The 23,956-nt window shown below is 42.1% G+C and overlaps 1 protein-coding gene across 1 annotated transcript in view; it reads left to right on the top strand.

Moving 5' to 3' along the window:
* The window catches only part of siah2l (seven in absentia homolog 2 (Drosophila)-like), a 30,978-nt gene extending 7,357 nt beyond the window's left edge, over positions 1-23,621 (top strand). The window contains exons 2-3 of the mRNA XM_031737201.2: positions 18,319-18,498; positions 20,222-23,621. Coding sequence (XP_031593061.2) covers positions 18,319-18,498; positions 20,222-20,593 — 552 coding nt within the window. The 3' untranslated portion in view covers positions 20,594-23,621. The remainder of the gene's footprint in view (positions 1-18,318; positions 18,499-20,221) is intronic.
* The last annotated feature ends 335 nt before the right edge of the window (positions 23,622-23,956 follow it).

Genomic DNA, 23,956 nt, shown 5'->3' with positions numbered 1-23,956 from the left:
GAAACTGCTTTTGTCATCCGTTGCTATATAAATAAAATTGAATATAAATGATTTTGTTTCTAAATTCACAACAAAACAAAAGAGTGAAGACGCAGAGGTCCTGTGTTTGGTCTCACACACAGACACGTGCACACACACACACAGACACAGTGTGCATGCAGAGCAGTGCTGACAGATGCTTGGAGGAGGAGGATGGCACTCGGTTAAGCCATACTCCCCTTTTATTCTCTCTCTATCATGTTTCTGTTTCCCCGCCCCCACTGTGTGTGAGAGTGAGTGTGTGTGTGTGAGAGTGTGCGCACACGCTGCGGTGTGTCGGTGTCGGTTGGAGGACACGTTTTTCTGCTGCTCAGACAGTCAGAGGGAGAGCTCGGTCGAGAGACATTCACTGAAAACCAGAAACGGTGAGCGAGTGTGTGTCGGTGTTATTCACTGCTGGTCGGTCAGACGGACGCCACACAGCTCACACTCAGTGTGTGTGTTAGGCCCTGCGTGTTTTGTTTTTTCGTCACCACAGAAGAAGAAAACAGCTGCCTGTTGTTGTTTTCTGCTGCTGCTGCAGTAGGAGAGGGAGAGCGGGTGAGCGAGGTTCAGCTGCATTACGGCTGCGTCTGTTTGATCCAACAGGTTCTGGTATGTTTACCAATCGATTATCGATTGATTTGATGAGTCGTCAGGTTTGCTTGAACTGATGTCGATGTTTTAAAGCCTGACCTGGAGACGAATGCTTTCAGCTGATCAGAAAAATGTTTTTGTTTGTCAAATAATCGATTACCTGATTCATGTTGTTGGTGCAGCAGCTGTGGGTCTGATCTGATTGATTAATCTGCCAGTTATTTTCCTGATTAATTAAAATGATAATAAAAATGTCCACAGTGGAGCAGCAACTATAAGTATTTGATTGTCGACTGTATTACTGCTTGTCGCTCTTCAAGCCAAAAAGAGCCAATAGAAAATATTTCTACTTCTTTCCCCCATGTTAGAGACTTTTCACTGTTTTATGTTGTTTTTTTCAGTCAAACATTATTTGTAAAGCATTTGTGGTTCGACTCGGACGCTCAGTGTTTCCACAAACGATAGGAAAAAAACTGCCAAATTTACAGCCAACAGTTAAATTATGAACACAGATGAAGCAGACTGAGAAGGCTGTTAGTGTGAATTGGCATATAATAAATAAATGAAACATATAAATAAAACTAAACTGAATAAAGTTCATCTACATTAGATGAAAAACAGTGTGTTTCCTAATGGGTCCCCACATGTTTTGGTTTGGATCGTTCTCCACTTTATCTGGACTTGGGACCGGCACTCGGAGTAGTCTCGTGACCCTGATCTTGTATTTGTGTCCCGGTCTCAAACTGGGGAGCGTTGGTATGCACAGTGAATGTGTTAATCACTATAAGATAAGATAACCTTTTATTATTCCCACACGTTGGAAATTTGTAGCAAATAAAACAGCTTCATTCAAAAATGCTGTGAAATCACTGAGTGTCTTTGGGCAGTTTGAAGTTTAAACCCAGACGATGAAACGTGAAAATATTTGGCAGATTAATTAACAAACATTCACACTGAACCAGAGGGTGGCGCTGCTTAAACAAAGGCTACGTTCACACTGCAGGCGAAAGCGCATCAAATCCGATTTTTTCGCCCCTATGCGACCCATATCCGATCATGGTATGACAGTGTGAACGGCACAAATCCGATATTTTCAAATCCGATCTGGGTCACTTTCGTATGTGGTACTGAATCCGATACATATCCGATGTTTTAGAAAGCGACTGCTGTGTGAACGGTCATGTCGCATTAAATCCGTCTTTTACGTCACTGACACAAGACAGACGCCAATTATCAGCGCCGGAGAAGACATCGCGAACGCTTCCTGGCCATCCAGTGTAGATGTCAGTGAAACTGTTGGGAAGACAACGTGAACATTTTATTTGTACTGAATAATCTGCAGATTCTGACAGAAATCTGCAGCTATCCTTTGAAGCACCGCTCCTGTAAAACAGTAATAAGGATCATTATTAGGTTATTTACATTATTATGTAAATAACAAAATAACTTAAAGCAAAAACTGGGAAACGTAAAGTCCGAAGTCTTTATATTAAGGGCCATCAGTCAAACAATACTGTTTGCTCTGGGTCTAAACAGAGCGCGTTGTGTGACGTCTTCTTTTGCATGCGGGCCGCTTTGAGCGTTCACACTAGAGCGCGTTTGCTGTCGCATTTTATTTGTAGTGTGAACAAGCAGACAAAAAAATCGGATTTGATCAAAAAATCGGAATTGAGCATTAAGACCTGCAGTGTGAACGTAGCCTAATTGTGGAGTAGCTGACGTGTGACGTTGGACATCAAACATTTTTATTTTAAAATATTTACAAGTTTCAGAATCAACAAAGCTCATGTTCAGACCCTCTCAAACTTGGAGACTAAACCTGTGTTTTGAGTCACGGCTGTGCTACGATTTCAACACAAAAACATCAACAGTAAACGAAAACGGTGCCTAACTGACTCTAATATAAAAAGAAAAAATGTTGGTTTGTTACATCCTGACGTCTCAGTGTTGTTGTTTTGGCCCCTGCCATGTTAACAATCCACCCTGTTGTCCAAATACAGATTAAGTTAGCAACTAACGTTAGCTAGCCTGACTGTAAAGGTGCCTCTCAGACACATGGATACCTGCTAATTAATGCTCGGATACTGTAGAATTTCACTCACCAAATCTAGTAGAACTGGCCTCACACAAGCCTATTGTTGCATTAAAAATGCTCAAATACACTCACACAGCACAGACATGCACCAGAGGTCCAGTCCATGGATTCTGCAATTAGCTGAGGTGAAGCCTAGCAGCAGCTAGCACCTGTCTCATTGTCCACCTGTCAGACAACTTAAAGTCTGAATACAGTTAGCGATAAAGACCTAAAGTGTTTCTGCAGCAGGCTGTTTGTATATGTTTATTTCTGCTGTAAAGTTGGAGTCTATCGAGATCGGCAGCATCGCTGTAGTCGGCCTGTCGCTGTGATTTTTGCTAATTTACTGCTGGCAGTAAATGGTAGATATTCACAGACCAAGTTATTTCTTTTTGTTCTTTGGTAAATCACAACAAAAACAGCCCAAACTGTCATCAACATCATCATGAAAATCACTAAATTTTTATTTTAAATAGCAATATGGGCAGCACGGTGGCACGGTGGTTAGCACTGTTGCCGCACAGCAAGAAGGTCCTGAGTTCAATTCCACCATCAGGCCGGGGTCTTTCTGTGTGGAGTTTGCATGTTCTCCCGTGTTTGCGTGGGTTCTCTCCGGTACTCCGGCTTCCTCCCACCGTCCAAAGACATGCAGCTTGTGGGGATAGGTTAATTGGATAATCCAAATTGCCACTAGGTGTAAATGTGCGAGTGAATGTGAGTGCGAATGGTTGTCTGTCCCTGTGTGTTAGCCCTGCGACAGACTGGCGACCTGTCCAGGGCGTACCCCGCCTCTCGCCCTATGACAGCTGGGATAGGCTCCAGCGCCCCCCGCGACCCTGAAAAGGATAAGCGGAAGCGAATGGATGGATGGATGGATGGATAGCAATATGGGGCCATAAACTCACACATGGTGCATGCAGTGAAGGCTAACCCTGCTCAGGCTCAGGTTTCCACACAGATTCCTCACAGTGAGAACTAAACCGTGGAAGCAGCTTCCCAAATATGGGCCCAAAATGTGGTCATAAATATTTTGTACTTGTAAATCAGGATTTGTATGTGTAAAAAGAATTTGTGTGTGTGTGTGTAAAAAAGATTTGTGTGTGGACTTAGCCAAAAAAAACCCTGCAAGTTACAAGTACGAATTTTGACGCTATTTTTCTTCCTTTCATCTGATTGGTCAATGTCATGTCAGTCACAAATGTAACAATCCAATCAGAGAACAGATGGGTTTGGCTGTCGGAGGGGCGCTTTTTTGAACTGCAAATTCTTTTTACACATACAAATCCTGATTTACAAGTACAAAATATTTATGACCACATTTTGAGCCCATACCCAAACCAAAGGATACTGAAGCCCACTTTACAGTCACAGATGGGGGTTTGAGTCTGAACATGAGATTTGTGGACAATCAGAAAAATATTTGTATGAAAAAAATGTCCCCATCATTGAATCCAACTAACATGAGGTGGTTTTATTTATCAACTTTGTTGATAATTAATAGGGCTGTGCGATATGACCAAAATCTCATAAGATAAGATAACCTTTATTAGTCCCACACGTGGGAAATTTGTTTTGTCACAGCAGGAAGTGGACAGTGCAAAAGTTATGAAGCAAAAATTACAATAAAATAAAAAATAAAATAAGAATAAATACAGTACACAACTGTACAGAATAGAATAAAATAAAATACTATATAGAGTAGAATAAAATAGAATAAAATATACAATAAGATAAAAATAGAATACAAATGCTATATACAACTGAGTAAAAATACAACGATGCCAGAAAAGATTATTGCACATTAGTGCATATCCCGATATAAGAATTCTGTCGTCCCGATAACGATATAAATCACAAAAATGTAACATTTTCTGTAAATTCTGTGAATCTCGGGCAGCTCGACTTGCGTGAAGTGTTTCCAGCTGGGCGTCATGTAGCTGGAGTCGAGTGTTTTAACAGATGCATGAAACGATACATTTTTAGACATAGGTTGTAACAGCCGCCGTTTTCTTTGTATTTATTACACAGCGTGCTGCTGGGAAAAGCCTGTTCTAACGTTTGAGTCTAAGGTTTGTTTTTTAGCACCTGACGGCTCTTTTTTGCTTCTCATCCGTAAATACTCTGCATCTTTCACGTGATTCAGTTTATTTTGAAAAGTCTCAACAGGATCTTGAGCTTTATTGTGAAGGGTTTATGTGGAACATAAACAAGCGGACACGCGATGGTGTTACCGTCGTTGTTGCTAATGACAATGCATAAAAACAAGCACTTGTCCGTCCGTAGTGTGGTTATATTAAATATAAGAGAGAGAGAGAAATTAAGAAATTAATATAGCCACTACAGTGACCATCAAAATAATGAAAAAATATTGCCGTAAACTAGAGCTGGGCGATATAAGATTTTTTCATATCACGATATGTTTTTTTCATTTCAGGCGATAACGATATATATCACGATATAAGCCAAATAACTATATTTGTAAGATTTAAATATGCCGTTGCTCACAAGTAAAATGTGAAATAATCAGCAACTTGTTTTAATTAAAATATTTATTTCCCATAATAAGTTCAACAGGGTAGATGTACTTAAGGAACATAAGACTTCAGTTTCAGATAAAGGCAAATATTGTAAACTACACAAAAGGCAGCCGCTAAAGCGTTTAAGTTTCAAAATAGAACAAACAAAACAGACAAAACTAAATTGTCAATTCCACTTAGAAACAAAATATTAATTCTAAAAATAAATCTTAGGTCGTTTTACAGAAGAACAGACAAAATTGACTAACTTTTGTCAATATCAAATAAACTGAGAACTAAAAGGAAATTCTCAGGCTACGCCCACACGTGCACATCGGGTATTTTTGAAAACGGAGATTTTCCGCTTTCTTTTAAAAATAATCCCGTCCCACACGTAAACGCAGAAATGAAGGAAACCGCTGCTAGGAGCATGCCAAAGCAACAGGTGGCGATATATTCCTAACCGTGTAGAAATGTTGGCCAATCAGAAGTCTAGAAGCCTCGGTAGGAAAAAGTAAACAAAGATGGGGCATAGAAGCAGAACCGAGTCGTATGTGTGGAGGGACAGTAACTGTGTGTGTATATGTAAGCATTTAAACACTGCAGAGAGTACAATTAACAGTAACAGTATTGTAGAAATTCATTTCACCGAAACAATAACGTGGCGCACAGTGTGACGTCAAAAAAGGCGCACACCTTTTACGCTGCGTTTTCTCCGTTTTTCTCGTCCACACGTAAATGCAAAAACGGAGTTTTCGAAAATATCCACCCTGGCAGGCGTTTTTAGAAATCTCCGTTTTCAATGACTGAAAACGCCGTTTACGTGTGGACGAAAGGTGCAAACGCATAGAAAAATCTGCGTTTTCAAAAATACCCGGGTACGTGTGGACGTAGCATCAATCTCTCCTTGTTGTATAGCTTAGCTTTTCAAACAGTTTTAACAAAAGCCGAATGACGAATCAGCGCTTTCAGTCAGAGATTGAGCAGGCACCGCTTTATTGTATTTCCAGACCTGCTTTCGGCACAATTTACAGTGCGCGCTACTCTGTTTTTTTGTCAGACTTGAAATAGCCGAAATACCTTCACACTACGGAACTTCTGTGGCCCTTCCGTTCGACAAGCTCTCCGGCATTGGAACCATCATCTGTTTTTTTTCGTAACCTTCGCCACGCTCTCGGTTGATTTTTCTCTAGTCGGCAAACTCATTTCCTTCATTACCCGGGCAGCCCGGCTGCAAAAACAAATACACATGTGTGCCTTGGCGCTTGTGCTGTACGTAACAAGTCATGTGACGTGACGCTGCGGCTGTGATTGGTTCGGCTCTGCGCTACTTAATTTGGATTGGCTGTTCTTTTTTTTTTTTTTTTTTTTTTTAAGAGGACAAGCGAGATGAGGTCTATCGCAATAGTTTAATTTTTCTATCGAGAAAAAGTTATTTCGCAATACATATCTTTATCGTTTTATCGCCCAGCTCTACCGTAAACAGTTTATTTTGCGACACCATGAAACAAACGATAGCGTAAAATGAAACGATAGACGTTTTTCTATCGTCATCCAATATATATCGTTATATCGAACAGCCCTAATAATTATTGGGGGTTTTTTTGTTTTATACTTTGAAATCTTTCACTGAGAAGAAAAAGCAAGATGTTTGAACCCATCAGGTTAATTTTATTTCATGCTCGTTTTTTTTCTAAACGCACCATTCTGTTAGAAAATGTACTGATTCATAGCTTTTCTCTGGCTTTGGATACTTAGTGTGAATATGAAGGTGCTCCTGTCCTGTAAGCATGCATTGAAACACAAACTCATTGTGTTTGGTTTGTTTTCAAGACTGAACCAGAAAATATTCAGTTTTCTCTCACAGAAGCCCAAAGAAACCTTAAAATATGAGCTGAACTGATCAACAACAAGTCAACAGTTACTAGAGTCGACTAATCAGTAAAATTGTTGCAGCTCTAGCCTGTGTCGATGCTGTGCCCGGCCTCCTGCCTACCGCTGCTCAGAGAGTTGGCTCAGTGGCGCTGCCTTCTGGGCTGGCATCACCGCCATGGGGTTGGTTCAGCTAGTGCCGCAGGGCTAACTGCTAACACCGTACAGCAGCAGCAGCATGGGTCAGAGGTCAGGGACAGAGCCCGTCGACCTGTGGGACGCACCAAACCCCTGCCGGGCAGTCAGGTGAGTCCTGAATGATGCTGGCGAATTTTAACGTATGACTGCATCAAAACAGATTTTCAGTTTATTTTTATTTTAGAACATGTCAATACATTTTGTTTACAGAGGCCCAGACATAACATAACATGTCTCGTGTTTTAAAGAGCACGAAAACTTTACACTGCCGTGAAGCTTTTGTCGAGTCTTGTTACGAATCAAACGCACCTCACTTAGTTCAGTTTGAGCCAACATGGCTGAAAGAGAAGCTCGATCTACAAGTTGCAGTGATGTTTGTTAGCTTCCAGCTGCCTCCGTTTCCATGTGTCTCCCACGTCGTAAACACAGTTCTCTGTATCACTGAGCTGCGTCTGCACAGATTTCCTCGCTCTGTGGTTGGATCCTGTGGCGTTGGTCGTCCTTTTTGTTGCAGTCTTGCTTCTTTTCGCCTTGAACTGTGAGCTCCAGTTCATGTGTTGCTTCACTGATCATGGTCGCAGAGTAAAGCAGCAAATCTCCGTTAATGAGTTACTGCACATCGCCCCGTGCGTGGGGCTGGACGGCGTCAACGTGTTAACGAGCTAGCCACGCTAACGAGCTAGCCACGCTAACGCCATGCACGGCCTGAAATCCTTTCATTCTCTCAAAAGTTGACTGCGTGCCTTTTGTATGAATTCTGGTTGTGCTTGATGACCGCGAACCGATTTTATGTGATACACAGCGCTCAGCAATCTGTCAAAAAATGTTTTAGTTCGACGTTGCTAAGCTACGGAGCTGCACCGCTTGATGGATTGTCGGAGCATTACGGCTACCGAGGAGCCTCGCGGAGTAATACGTACTGTGCTTCAATGTAATATTACCGTACTGTGTGTGTATAAGGACCATAAATGGCTCCTGTTCAGAGACATGGTTACAAAGCGGATTTCAAACTCCAGGCTGTCATATGGGCTCAAAATGTGGTCATAAATATTTTGTACTTGTAAATCAGGATTTGTATGTGTAAAAAGAATTTGTGTGTGTGTAAAAAAGATTTGTGTGTGGACTTACCCAAAAAAAACCCTGCAAGTTACAAGTACGAATTTTGACCCTATTTTTCTTCCTGTCATCTGATTGGTCAATGTCATGTCAATCACAAATGTAACAATCCAATCAGAGAACAGATGGGTTTGGCTGTCGGAGGGGCACTTTTTTGAACTGCAGGTCCTTGAAGGGTAATACAGTTTGAAGCTGGAGGATCTCTATATAAATATCCGATAGCAGCTAGGTCCGCTAACTTTCAGCAGCTGTTGAAAGGATAAAGTTGTGGTATGTCAGTGGTTAGAAATACCATTATTACTTTAGGATTAGTTTAACACAAAGTCAGGGCTGACCGGGACCATTGCTGTGAGTCACAGTGCGCAGCATAAAAGTCCTTTCACATCGGACGCAGGATGTGCTGCTAATGCTAACTGCTAACTAAAAGCAAAGGATCCAGAATTTGTTGCGCTGGCTGCTGAGCTCTGTGGGTTTTGCAGCAGCTCTACCTGTACTAGATGCACCTGCTCCTTGTCGCTTTCTATCTCTGACTTTATGTCCTCTACAACAGTTTCTGTTTTTTTTTTAGTTCTTCAAATGTTCAATAAAACATGTATGCTAATTCATAACGAAGAAAGCTTTGTAATGAAGACTGTCATTTCCAAAACACTGCCCCCCCCGGTCCGCAGCGCTGTTGAAAAGGCTGTGGAAGTCCCTGTATAAAGCACATAGACCTGTGACACAAAAATCACCAAACTCGGACGACCACAGACTGTTTTCCTTCGTGGTGATGAAGGAAAACGCTGGGTTGGCATGTAAAGGGCATTTATTCCTTCAAGGACCTGCAGTTCAAAAAGTGCCCCTCCGACAGCCAAACCCATCTGTTCTCTGATTGATTGTTACATTTGTGATTGACATGACATTGACCAATCAGATGACAGGAAGAAAAATAGGGTCAAAATTGTACTTGTAACTTGCAGGGGGTTTTTTTTGCTAAGTCCACACACAAATTCTTTTTACACACATACAAATCCTGATTTACAAGTACAAAATATTTATGACCACATTTTGAGCCCATACTGTCAGTCACGCAGTAGAAGTTGGGAACAGAGCAGCTGTGAAATCTGTCTTTGTTATTATGCTCAGCGTCTGTTAGTTTATATTTTGACTGCACAATTGTGAGCTCTTTGTTATGCACAAAACAACATAGTTTTATTTATAGAGCATCATTATTTAATAAATGCTCATAATTTATTTTTGAGTAGTTTTTTTCATGTACATCTATGCTGTATGTTAATAAAAGTGCCTGTGTGACATCTGGGACGCAGCTTTGACTAAGAACTCTCTTTTTGTTCTTACTTTATGGCTTTAAAAAATATCGAGATATATATCTTATATCGCCATCCAGCTAAAAAATATCGAGATATGAATTTTGGGTCATATCGCCCAGCTCTAACTGCAGGTGTGCTGAGGGTTTACAATGTTTGAGCATGACTGCTTTAGGAGGCTTTATCAACATCTTAGGATGTGCCTGCATCTCTCAGATATTCACTGAGGTATATGCATTTTCATAACTTCTAAGATATGTGCAGAGTTTGATAAGCTTGTCAGGCTCCTTGAAGAGATGACTAAAAATAAACTAAGGGTCTAAAAATAGGCTTTGTTGAAATGGAGACACAAAAAAAGCCACCTTTTTTTGGCGAATTACAAATCGAGAGTTGGGGAAAGGAACATCTCGTATTCAGATGCCATTCACTGTGCTCATATAATGTGCCTGTAATCACAAGCAGCATCCTCAGGCAGATGGTGAACAGCTGGCAGGAGAGAGGAATACCAAAACCATTAAACCAGTTTGAGATGTCATCGTCTCACCAATCCCACACAGAGCAGATTCATCAGACCTGCACAGGCTGAGCTGAAGCAGCAGCACAGCCAGGAAAGCACTCAGCTGAGCCCCAACACGATCAATACCAATCAGGCTGAGAGGATCGGGAGAGGGTGAGCGAGACACGCTGCTAAACGAGTTAGAGGTAAAGAAGCCTCCCTCCTCTGCAGTCAGTTAGGAACAAATGAGTCCAGTAAGTTTGACTGAGATCGATGATGAAATGAGGCTAATGGATGTGAAGATTTAGCTCCTCTTTCAAAAAAACACAGCTTTGATGGTTTAGGGTGGAGTTTGATACCTCGGCTACACAGCAGAGCTGGTTTTCTGTTTTAAGGCTTACTGATAATCAAAAAATGACTCAGCAAATGATAAAAGCCTTTTTTAAGACCTCAAAGATGAAATTAATCAAACATAATGAGACACTTATTTAAACTGAACTGGGTGTAACAAAACACTTTTTGATTATTTATTAGCGGGTTATGGACCACAGGTTTGGATTGTCTCTATTTCAGCCTGACTGATTTCTATCGTTCTGTTATTTCAGATTTTCTCCAAAGAGTTGTTATAAATCAGCTCTGTGATCATCTGCAGAGAAATGATTAGCACAGAAACCGTGTTAGTGAAGGTTACCGATGATCTTCGTATGGCCTCTGTGCTTGTACTGTAAAAATGTTTACAGTGCATTATTTTACTACAGCTACCTGAGTGCATGTTGGCTTTAAAGGAAATGTGCTGGTTTGAATCGCATCTATTTATCTGCTTCACACACAAGTTGGTCGTGGTGTTCCACAGGGTTTTGTGCTTAGACCAACAGGTTTTTCATCATCCATGCTTCCCCTGTTAGAAAACACTGCATACATTTGGTTTGCCCGTAATACCCAGTACTGTCATACTTTTAATTTCAGAGAAGCCGCTTCTTTAAACCCAACAATTTACTCTACAGTTTTGGTTTTTATGTAATATACAGATGTTGATTCATCAGATTCACAGCAGATTAATAGAGAGATCTTCACCGTGTGTTGGTCAGGACTGGGAGGTGTTTTCTGACAGCAGGTTGTGCCCCTCTGAGTCCTGATTTGACGCTGGACAGGTTTGTTCTAAATCCTCTGCTAAAACAATCTGGATAAGAGGATTCCCGCCTGCTGTGTATTTGGGACAAAGTGACAAAATGTTCTGACCTGTTCTAAATCGAACCCTGAAAATTGATCCTGGAAATGAGGTCATTGTTTTTAGTTCTGCTGATGTCTGTGTTTTGGCTTCAGGAGGTGGTGAAAATGTTTTCTGGCTTTTGGACAACAGATGAATATTCATAACAACATTTCCTTTTTTTGTAGTTTGTAGTTAATAAATCAAAATTTAAATAAAGTAATTATTCCAAATAAATAATCTAAACACAGAAAACACGAAGATCAACTCATGTCAGTTTATAAATTAGCTTTACAAGTTAATAATTCAGAGAGCTGCATTTGTTAAATCTGAACCAGCAGTTTGGTTTAATGAATAGAAGTCGGTTAATGTGGGCGTTATTTGTGTCTGCTGCCCTTTCCAGGAAGCCGCTGCTGCGTTTTGACCCGCAGATCGTAAATATTTAATCACTGAGTAAAGCTCCTGCTGGGGAGTGATCTAGGACTTCGCCTGCAGTGGCTTCATGCCTGCTAATACATTATTCTGATCATTAATACTGCCGAGGCTATTTTGTGTCCTTTGGTTATTGATTTATGTCTCTAGAGTTGAACTGTCTCTTTGGTGGGGTTGCACTGAGGTGACTTCCATACACCCAAACTCTCAAGTTACTAAAAGCTTTATGAACAAATAGGGTGCTGTAATAGTGTTACCCACAGGAAGTGGCTAGTCTGAGTATTCTTCGCCAACTGGTCAACCCATCATAGCATATTTAAAAGTTTGTCATTGGTTAATTTATCATCTGCTCTCAGTCTAGATCCAGGTAATCCATATACCCCAGAAACATCCATAGGAGGCTTCAGCATTACCTTCAGCGGGGGGAAAGTTCAAACTATGATACGCAGATCGTCTCTTAGAAATGGGAGTCTGAAGTAAGCTGAGGAGCCAGATCTGGTTGAATTTGTCTGAAAAGTCTCATTTCATTGAGAACTTTTGTCTAAAGCTTGACTGGACTTAGTTGAGAAACTGAGTGAAACGGTCAGTTTGTTGGTTAGTCATCAATTACTTGAATGAGGAGCTCTAGTCGTCAGAGGCTTGAACTCTTTGGACTGCTGTCTCCTGTCCTGACTCACCCTGTTTTCTCCTCCTGCACATGTGTAGATGTGCTCCTTATCCATCCTGACAGCCAGATCCTCTCCAGCAGTCACCTTCCAGACGTTAATCCACTTATCATGCTGCCGACTGAGATAACTCTGTCTTTGACAGCAGTTCTTCAGGCTTAGGCGCAGGAAAATTGGTTATATCCTATTTAATTAACAGAGCGTGTTTGAGGTTTATTTATTGTGTTTAAGCAGCAGAGTGATGCTTTACAACTTAAATGATTACTACACTGGCCAAAATGCCTCAATAATAAGCTTCAGCAAAGGCAGACCTGCTGTCAGACTCTTTTATAAGCACACATCAGCAGAAATCACTTAGGCATCAGCGTCTCGTTTGGCATGAGATTAATGGTCACATTTCACTGTGTGTTGTACTTGTGTAACTATACAGGGAGTGCAGAATTATTAGGCAAATGAGTATTTTGTCCACATCATCCTCTTCATGCATGTTGTCTTACTCCAAGCTGTATAGGCTCGAAAGCCTACTACCAATTAAGCATATTAGGTGATGTGCATCTCTGTAATGAGAAGGGGTGTGGTCTAATGACATCAACACCCTATATCAGGTGTGCATAATTATTAGGCAACTTCCTTTCCTTTGGCAAAATGGGTCAAAAGAAGGACTTGACAGGCTCAGAAAAGTCAAAAATAGTGAGATATCTTGCAGAGGGATGCAGCAGTCTTAAAATTGCAAAGCTTCTGAAGCGTGATCATCGAACAATCAAGCGTTTCATTCAAAATAGTCAACAGGGTCGCAAGAAGCGTGTGGAAAAACCAAGGCGCAAAATAACTGCCCATGAACTGAGAAAAGTCAAGCGTGCAGCTGCCAAGATGCCACTTGCCACCAGTTTGGCCATATTTCAGAGCTGCAACATCACTGGAGTGCCCAAAAGCACAAGGTGTGCAATACTCAGAGACATGGCCAAGGTAAGAAAGGCTGAAAGACGACCACCACTGAACAAGACACACAAGCTGAAACCTCAAGACTGGGCCAAGAAATATCTCAAGACTGATTTTTCTAAGGTTTTATGGACTGATGAAATGAGAGTGAGTCTTGATGGGCCAGATGGATGGGCCCGTGGCTGGATTGGTAAAGGGCAGAGAGCTCCAGTCCCACTCAGACGCCAGCAAGGTGGAGGTGGAGTACTGGTTTGGGCTGGTATCATCAAAGATGAGCTTGTGGGGCCTTTTCGGGTTGAGGATGGAGTCAAGCTCAACTCCCAGTCCTACTGCCAGTTTCTGGAAGACACCTTCTTCAAGCAGTGGTACAGGAAGAAGTCTGCATCCTTCAAGAAAACAGGATTTTCATGCAGGACAATGCTCCATCACACGCGTCCAAGTACTCCACAGCGTGGCTGGCAAGAAAGGGTATAAAAGAAGGAAAAACTAATGACATGGCCTCCTTGTTCACCTGATCTGAACCCCATTGAGAACCTGTGGTCCATCATCAAATGTGAGATTTACAAGGAGGGAAAACAGTACACCTCTCTGAACAGTGTCTGGGAGGCTGTGGTTGCTGCTGCACGCAATGTTGATGGTGAACAGATCAAAACACTGACAGAATCCATGGATGGCAGGCTTTTGAGTGTCCTTGCAAAGAAAGGTGGCTATATTGGTCGCTGATTTGTTTTTGTTTTGTTTTTGAATGTCAGAAATGTATATTTGTGAATGTGGAGATGTTATATTGGTTTCACTGGTAAAAATAAATAATTGAAATGGGTATATATTTGTTTTTTGTTAAGTTGCCTAATAATTATGCACAGTAATAGTCACCTGCACACACAGATATCACCCTAAAATAGCTAAAACTAAAAACTACTTCCAAAAACTTTCAGCTTTGATATTAATGAGTTTTTTGGGTTCATTGAGAACATGGTTGTTGTTCAATAATAAAATTATTCCTCAAAAATACAACTTGCCTAATAATTCTGCACTCCCTGTATGCACGTGTGTCGCGGGGTCCTCTCCTAAACTTCTCCCGAACAAATGCAGGCGTAGTCAGGAAGCATTCAGTGTGGATAGTTTATTCCGTCGGCCTCCCAGGTGCACAAAAGATTATTTACAAAGAAAATGGAAAACTAACTTAATTCAACACAAAGCAAACATCTACAGTATATACAAAACGCAGTCTGTATGTTACCCTCTGTGTCACATCTCACAGAATGCCCAGGTAGGCCCTGACAGCCTCTTTTATACCCCATTGCCTCTCCCACTAGGCATAATAGTCATCTCTTTATTATTTCTTTTCCCAAACACTCTTTTTCCCCTCAGCTTATTTCCAGCTGTATTCCTACAATACATATATATGTATATACAGACATTTATGGCCAATTCCAGGCAGCCTACAGTGTTTCACAATAACAAAAAAACCCAAACAAAAATAATGCAGTTCACATGACCTTTCAAGCGCGCGCGAACCCACTATTTGAACCCTGGAACACCATACCATCGGCTTGCATAACCACTCGTATAATCGGCGATCACAGAGAGTCTACGCAACCGACTTTATTAAAGGTAAGCGGGAAAAATATGTTGGCCACCCTCTGTGCCGCTCAAAATATACCTCTCACCCCTTTTTGTTTATCCGCCCGGTCGACGAAAAGACGCGCAGCCACGGTAATTGTAGAAACTAATGGTGGTGGTGCGTGTATGTGCCCAGATCAGCTGTCTGCGGCCCGGGACGGTGTAACTCCGTCACAACGTGACAAATAAAGAATCTTGAATGGTTCGGTGGGCGGAGACTGTTGCTGCTGAAACTCAGGAGGCCAGAGATTTTCCACTTTAGGACCAAAGAGTTCTCTGAACTTCCTGAGGGTAACTACCTGCTACGACCTCCTTCAAGAACAGCATAGCTTCAGAAGCTTTTTTTCTTTTGCACTTACACCAGTTGCATTGAATCAGTGGGAATGCTGGTGTTTGGCGTGTCACTGACACTGAAGAAAACATGATCAGAGGTTTCAGCCGATGTTCTTAATCCCGTTTCAGTTTCTTCATTTTCCCAGCTCTCTCAGCCACAGCAGACCTGCTCCACTCGGGGACAAGAGATCCAAAACAAACTTGAAACAACCCACCTCATTCCCAATGTAGCAAAGTGTGAATGTGAAGCTGTCAATTTCCTGGTTGCTCTGCATTCCTCCTTCACCTCCAGCTCTGAGCTGTGCGTGAATCATAACTTAACAAGAGTTTTATGGACTGTTAGAAAAAATAGCTAATTTCTAAATTGACTGTGAGGCAGACCCAGGACTCGCTGGACAGATTATACCTCCCAGCTGGCCTCCAGACAAGAGGAGGCTTCCCTGCTTAGACTGTGGCCCCTGCGACCCGGCCCCAGGTAAGCAGAAGAAAATGGATGGATGGACTCCGACACTAAATGTCAGTTACTCTTAAACTTGAATTATACTTCTGCGTCAGATTTATGGCTTACACCATAACCAGAACCCCATTTTAACCCTAACCTGAAACTTTTTACATGTGACTACACATCGGGCCGACACATACCAAAGCAACTTGGATGGCATGGAACGTTGCTGTGTAGGAGTTGAAAGGATTTTGTGGTTACTGTGTGAGTTGGATGTAGATTTGCTGCAGAAGTCTAAATCAACTCTAGAGAGTATCTGCGCTCAGGAAGGAACTAAAAACAAAAGTCTCTGAAGAACGTGGCCTAATGGTGTGATTGCACCAGAGGCAAAATAGAGGTTTACCCGGTTCTTGCTTGTGTGAGACTTAATCATTCATGATGGACACCCAAAAATTGCCCAGCCAATGGGAAGAGGAGGAGCAGAACAGGAAGTTCACAAGAAAAACTTTGTGTTTGGTGTGAATTTACTATAAGAAATCTGATGGTTCTTGGTCCTAGAGAACATTAAGTCATACTTTACTTTGTAGTTTTGTGTTGAGTCTATAGAGTATCCTGAAACCCTTATACAGAACTTACTCCATAACCTGATCTGCACTCTTAGTAACGCAGTTACATGTCACATTGGCACAGCCCACAACTACTGTGATTATTTCCTGCCACACATTTCCAGCTACTTCTTCTGTCACCATTTTCACCTTGATTGGCACAGAATGGATCAGTTTGAACTGACTAATGTATACTATGAATATAATGTAAGTGCTACAGTGGCATTGAACCTTGTGTAGGCTACATTGACGTAGAAGTTGAGCTTAAGAAGAGTGGACTATCTCCAAGACTTGTAAAAACTATGGAAAAGGTCTCAAAGTTTTAAGAGTCTTAAAATGAGATCATGCTTTAGCTGAACAAACTGGCCAATCAGACCCGAGAAGTGCTTCCTGAAGTCTGACTTTGCCCATCAGTTTTAAAATCTTCGGGGTACATGTCTGCCCCATTCCATCACCACGTTAGTGAGACGGGGAAAGATGAGATTCAACATCAGAGACATGGACTAGATCTCAGTTCTGCATCAGGGATCCTGTTTTCTGTTCAAAGCTACTCTCATGCATATATTTGATCTATAAATAATAGATCCATATCTCGATGATGTGCTGTGACAGCTGGTTGCAGAGTGTGTGCTGTCTGGTGTTCTGAGGTCAAACCACCCAATCAGCAGTCATCTTCTGAACACGCCGTTCCTTTCTGGATGTCTCTGCCCACATGTTTATGGATGCTCCCCCAGCACGCTGAAACCAGGGGGCGATGTTCAAACGGCATCGCTAACGACATCACCGCCTCCCCCGAGAACCTTCCCGTCTCCCTGAGCTCCTCGCCGCCTCACTATTTTCATACCTCATTTACTGCCTTCCTCATCACCCCCTCCCCCTACCTTCATGCCCTGCTATAAGCTCCGTCTGTCTGTAGCCAGTCTGTTGTTCAAGATGAAATGGGATGAGGGAGGGAGCGAGAGTCTCATCGCTGTGACCTTCAGCGTTTCAGAAAATTAAGGAGAAAGCTGCAGCCATTACAGTAATGCACCGCTCCTGTCTGCATAAAGGCAGCAGCCATCGGCTGTATTTATATCGCAGCTTCTCAATTCATCCGCAAAATTGAAATCACCACTCATTTAATATCCCAACTGTCCTCTGAGCCGAGGCAACAGTTCAGACATTTCCACATTTATCAGGAGTAAAAATGTGGAAATGGCAAAAATGTCAATACAGAAGCATCAATGAACCATTGAAATAAAAACGTTGGACCTGGACTAAAAGAAAGTAACCTGACTGTGGTTTTGGATTTTCACTTTCTTGTCGTTTTAATTTTGTTTTTTTGTTTTTTTTAGTTTCAAACTAACATTGACTAAAAATAAAAACTAAAAAATTGACTAAAAACTTTTCTGTATTTTTTCAGTTTTAGAAAACACAGTATAGTTTTAACTGTAAGTATAAACTTCCTCGAGATGAGTTTTTATGCTGAAAGCAGATGGCGACGGCCGGATCTCACCAAGAAACCGTACGCTGGCAGAAAACTTGTCAGTCAGCCAGTGAGCATAACCATCCTTTGTGACTCTTAATGGACTTATATTAAATATGATCTGAGGTAGCCTACGAACTCATCAAAGTGGTAACACTGGGCATGGCCAAGGGTCATTTTCCCCATACACTCCCACAGGAGCTAAAGTCATGTTACAACCACGGCCATTAAAAAGAATGCAAGTTTAAGGCACTTCCACATTAGTTCAAGTAGATTCTCAGTGAGGGGAAAAGGTAAATTTAGTTGATGTAATATTCATGTGAGATGCATGCCATATTTGATGCGACTTTCCTCCAGCAGCTGATCTTTGAGGTCGAGCGTGCCTCTAACTGTCTTGTGTGTCCTCCCTGCAGTATTCGTCAGCCGGCTGCCTGCTGTCTCTTCACCACAGCGAGAAGCCCGATCACGAGGAGGTGTGCGAGTTCAGGCCGTACACCTGCCCGTGCCCAGGAGCCACCTGCAAGTGGCATGGCTCGCTGGAGGCTGTCATGCCTCACCTCATGCACGCTCACAAGTCCATCACCACGCTGCAGGTCAAGATCCAAACTCTCACTCTACAGACACACAGTATGGGGTAGAAACATGGGGAAAGTGGGAACCCCAAAATCAACGGTAGCCAATCTTTTTTTTTGTAGCCTGTCCTTCTGACTGTTTCTGCACTTTGGGGATTTAACACAATGTATCCACAATGAATGTTGAGCTGTCATGTCAGCGTTCCAAACTTTAGGCAGTGTAAAGCTCATATAAGTAGGGATGGGTATTGATAAGATTTTCACGATTCCGATTCCATTTTCGATTCTGTTTAACGATTCGATTCTTTATCGATTCTTTTAAAAAAAGGAGAACACTAAGGTCGATTAGCTTAGAACTTTGTTTTATATCTTCTCTTTGAACAAGACAGAAATTTAGGAGTAACATGGCCTTACAAACCCAACAGTGAGATCTTAAGAGATCCACAGCCTACGGCTCTTCAATGGGGTGTCACAGGGTCCCCAGGAAAAAAATTGTAAATGTAAAATAATAAAATAAATATTCTTCTGTAGCAATAACAAAGTATAACATAAATTATTCTGTAGCAATTACACAAGAATATCCAGTAATGTCCCTGCCTACAATTAAACACATTCACTTACCGAAAATCGGGGGCATCTGCTGTGGCAAATGGGTGCAAGCCTTTGACCACAAACTTAGTCACTGCTCGGTGACATTCGTCTATCCTGGCCTGAAAGGAGACGCTACCGGTAGACTGCAGCGAGAACTGCCAGCCAGACTCTGTCTCTCTCATCATGGTCCCCTAAATGCACAGTAATGGCAGGGTTGTAATAAGGCAGATCGCGCTAACATAATATGCACTGTTAGTTGATTAGTTACCTGCCGCATTAACGGGAGAGGACGTGCAAACGTTACCGCTGCTGCTGGGTTGAGATTCACGAGTCCGGAGCGGAATTAAAAACACGACATTCATTTAAGGTCATCGCGTGTTTTGTGAGCAAATGCTTTTGCATATTCGAAGTGTTTCCTCCCTTAAATGAAATATCTACTTTGCAAGTATTGCAAGTTGCCCCGTTGTCATCCGTTCTCGTAAAGTATAACCAAACTTTTGAGCGTTTGAGCCGCCATGTTTCCTGCCAGGTAAATGACGCTCTACAAAGTGGTGACGTCATTCGGGGCGACTGGAATCGATAAGGGAATCGTTTGTAAAAATGGCAAACAATTCCAAGGAATTGAAACAGTGGGAACCGGTTCTCAACAAGAACCGGGTTTGGATACCCATCCCTACATATAAAGGTTGAATTTACTATGAACACCACAGGCTGCCCTGCATTCAGTGTCAGTGTGACCTCTGAATCAAACAAAATCAGCATTTGAAGTAACCAGCAGATTTAACTACTTACCCACTGAACATGTAGAATGTAGTTCTGGATAGTTCGAATGCAGCTAGGAGAGATTTCAGAACATCATATAGATCAGTTCTGCTGCTGACACAAATAATGTAAATTATTAAGGAATCATCAGCAAAGTAACAGATAAACAACACCACACTGTGTAGAAACGGGATCAAAATCCAAGTGTTCTTAAATCTGTGAGGTTTCTGTAAGTAAAAGTGAGGATTTTACCTTTTCTGCTCATGTCTCTGATACCGCAGCAGTTCTTGGCTCTTCAGCTTTGTTTTCCTCATGATTTCAGGTGTGAAAAGGATGCGAGAGATAAACGTTGATGTCTTCCTAATGTGTACTTGTTTCTTCCGTGCTGCAGGGGGAGGACATCGTTTTCCTGGCGACGGACATCAACCTGCCGGGCGCTGTCGACTGGGTGATGATGCAGTCATGTTTCAGCCACCACTTCATGCTGGTGCTGGAGAAGCAGGAGAAGTATGAAGGTCACCAGCAGTTCTTTGCTGTCGTGCTGCTCATCGGCACCCGCAAGCAGGCCGAAAACTTCGCTTATCGCCTGGAGCTAAACGGCAACCGGCGCCGGCTCACCTGGGAGGCCACGCCGCGCTCCATCCACGATGGGGTGGCAGCCGCCATCATGAACAGTGACTGCCTGGTTTTCGACACCTCCATCGCCCATCTGTTCGCTGACAATGGTAACCTGGGGATCAACGTCACCATCTCCATGTGCTGACTGAGCCGAGTGGCGCTTCCTGTCGAGGGAGGAGTTAAGGTGTTGCAGATTACACCTTCTGACAGCCTCAGTTGGAGTCGTTTGAGGAGTTGACTCAAACAGTCAGCAGCAGCCCTTTGACCTCTTTGGTCAGCTAACGATGGACGTGGGGCAGACTGTCCTTTGGTTACCTGTCTGGAAAAGAGGGCGTCACCTCGAGCACGGGGCCTCCAACACACTCCTCAATGGAGAAAAGGTTCGACCGCAGCCAGGACGTCCGGGATGGTTAGAGATTGAACTCCCGAGGACTCGGTCCTCATTGGTGGAAACAAACGCTTCTCTCCACCAAAGCAGCTCCCTCTTCCTGCGTCAGGTTAATCGGCTTCCTGTCAGGCCGGCGTGTTCACAATATTCTGCTCTGAAGTTCTGGTGCTATCAGTCCGAGTTTATGTTCTTCACCAGCAGAGGCCAAATACACCCCGACTGTTACAATATTGTATATACAATATACAATATAGTTAATGGTTCAGGAAACGTTCTGATAACGTTTGCAGTCACGTCTCATTATAGTTGTATTACAGAGAGATTCTGAACATGTAGTTTGGTTCATCAATAAACGTCGGCCTCCGTAGTTCAGCCGTGGCTTCTTTATTGGTTAATGTGCAGATTATTTATTGTTTTTGAGTTTTTTGCTGAAAGGAAATAGAGAATGTAAAGATATTTGCTTTAATATCACATATAACAAAGAAATCATCCAGTGTTTATGGGACAGTGTTAATGTTTTGGAAAATGGAAATTTCACTTAAATTCTGAGTCTAACCTTGTTGCCAACATACCAAAAATATTCAGGAAATATTATTTAAGGTGAATTTGACTTATTACATCTCTGTGCACTGAAGGAGTTATTTTAAAAAATCCACATGTCCATAGAAACAGTGTAAACAGGTTTATTTCTGCTGTGAAATTTTACTATGAAAGAGGATAAATGTCATTTTAAGACTGGAATTTAAAGCAAAAATAATTAGACACTTTTAATACGCGGAAAATGTTTGTCTGACTTGTTGGTTTTCTTTGTCACGTGTCAGTGAATTTAAAAACTGTCATTCTCATTATCATTAGCTGTTTTCTCACACATTTTTTTGACCTTTTTCATCTTTATTTGATAGACTCGATAAAGAAAGGAGCAGGGGCAGAGAGAGAAGGGGGAAGACATGCGGCAAAGGGCCGCGGGTCGGGCTCTAACCCGGGCCGGCCGCTCTCAGCCATGTGACATGTGTTTTTAATATGTTATAGAAAATAATCTGCAGGTTAATCCGTCTGTCTTCATAAAAAACCAGCAGATGGTTTGAAAATGAAACAAATACTGTAAAAAAGCTCCACAGACCTCGAGTCAGCTGGTGGAAGAAGGCTGCCAGCAGTTCAGGTATAGCAGAATAATGTGAACACCAACATTCAGCTCATCGTCTGAGAGGTTGCCGGTTCAGATCCCTGCAGCTGCGGATGGTGACGGGCTCTCTGACTGGAGGTCGGCCTTTGACCTGAGCTGAGCTCAGTTAATCCTCAGACTTTCTGTAATCTCTGATAAAAGCAGTAAAATGGAGGAATAATCCTCCCGTCCCTCCTCCTGCAGTCCGTTTAGCCGCCAGCGCCTTACTTTTCTACCGCTAACCATCTCCTCCCATTCACCCGCTTTCTGAGGGAGTCTTGATGCTGATGTGCTGTTTCTGGGAAACCTTCACACAGGAAAACGCAGCGATATGTTCAGAAGGATGACGAGCTGCCCTTCTCATGAAACCGTTGTAGCAACTGACCAGGAAGATACCTCTGACCACAGACATGTCTGTAACTGAACCGCAAAGCCCTCGGAGCTCGGCGGCGTTTCTGCTGTGTTCATGAAGATAAAGAAAAGTCCAAAATAAGCCAATTTCTTCCCGTCATTCATCTGAGTGTCTCATCCAGCTCTGGATTTTTCTTTAGAGAGTAGCTTTGTATGATTCAGAGTTATGTCTGATTCTGATTGGCTGACTTCTGGAAGCCTGTTGAGGCTTTTGAGCTGTAGGTATTAGATTTTTTTGTTCTCATAGAAACACACCCAGCTCAACATCTTTCATACCTGTGTGGTGATTATCGTGTTTCTGTGGCGTGTTAACAGAAAACCACAAATTTGAGCTAATTTGTCAAACTTTAACATAAAACTTGTCACATCCCACATTTACAGAGTTTAAAAGGTCATAATCCCAGGAGTCATGTGGGGAGGAAAAAGGCTTATTCTAATATAAAGACAGTAGAAACATAGAGCAAACACTGCTTTCTCCAGGTGTGTTTACCTGGACACCAGTGTCCCAGTTTCAGGGTCCATTTTTTCCATTTGTGGATCATTTTGTGATTTTAGAAATCTGAAAGTGCTCGCTGCAGTTTCATGGGAACCTTTGATCACAAACAACGAGAGCAGGAAACATCCTCTCGCTGTTGGACGGACGAAGAAACACTTTTTACTCTTCAGCTGAACGTACGTTTACTTCCACAAAACAAATAAGTTTTATGGCACCATAAGAAAAATGTTGTTAGCTAGTGAGACAGACACACACACACACACACACACACACACACACACACACACACACGAGTCCAAAAGTCTTGAGCCAACCCTCATTTTTTCATATCTGAATAAAGGTTTTCCAGCCTCTGAATGCCAACGACGACTCCGATTGAGTTTTAAAAGCCTTGGAAACGAAGCATGAGGACGTACAGGGAGGTACACAACCACATTAACACAAGCCGGGACGCCCGTGTCCACAGACACACACTGACCAATAATCACTTTCACGCCGCAGCCCGCCGACTTTCCATGAAATGTTTTGAGATATTGTACATGAAGCTAAAGTGACAGTCTATTTTCTAAAGATTTTTTCCTCCCGCTGTTTTTTTGACATGTATTTGTGCTGCTGTTTGAGATTTTCAGAGTACGTTTTCTATGCTCACAGTGATGTTTCTGTTGTAAAGCTCAGTTTGTGATGTTTCTGTAATAAACGGGTTTGTTTACGCTGACCTTCATGCTGGTTTTTCTTCTTTTACTAATGAACCGAACTTCAGCTCATCGTGTGGAGCACAATTCAATAGTTTAACATTTCATTTCTAAACCATCGGTTAAAAAATGACCACATTTTTAACTGTATTTGGAAGATAAGGTAGAGTGCTAACTCTTCTTCATTAAACTGGCTTCACTTTGAACTTGGGCTGATTCTGCGTACTTTGAGCTCGAGACTCAATTCAGTCTTTAAGAGAACACCAGGACACTGAAATATTAAAGTTGTTTTCATCTTTTTCACATCTTTCACTGCTTTTGCTCAGTCACATTTTAGGCTTTTTAAAAGATTTTAGTAA

The sequence above is a fragment of the Oreochromis aureus genome, linkage group 10 (genome assembly GCF_013358895.1).
Source record: "Oreochromis aureus strain Israel breed Guangdong linkage group 10, ZZ_aureus, whole genome shotgun sequence".
Lineage (NCBI taxonomy): Eukaryota > Metazoa > Chordata > Actinopteri > Cichliformes > Cichlidae > Oreochromis > Oreochromis aureus.
The sequence above is the reverse complement of the archived record's forward strand: the minus strand, read 5'-3'. Positions and strand labels throughout refer to the sequence as shown.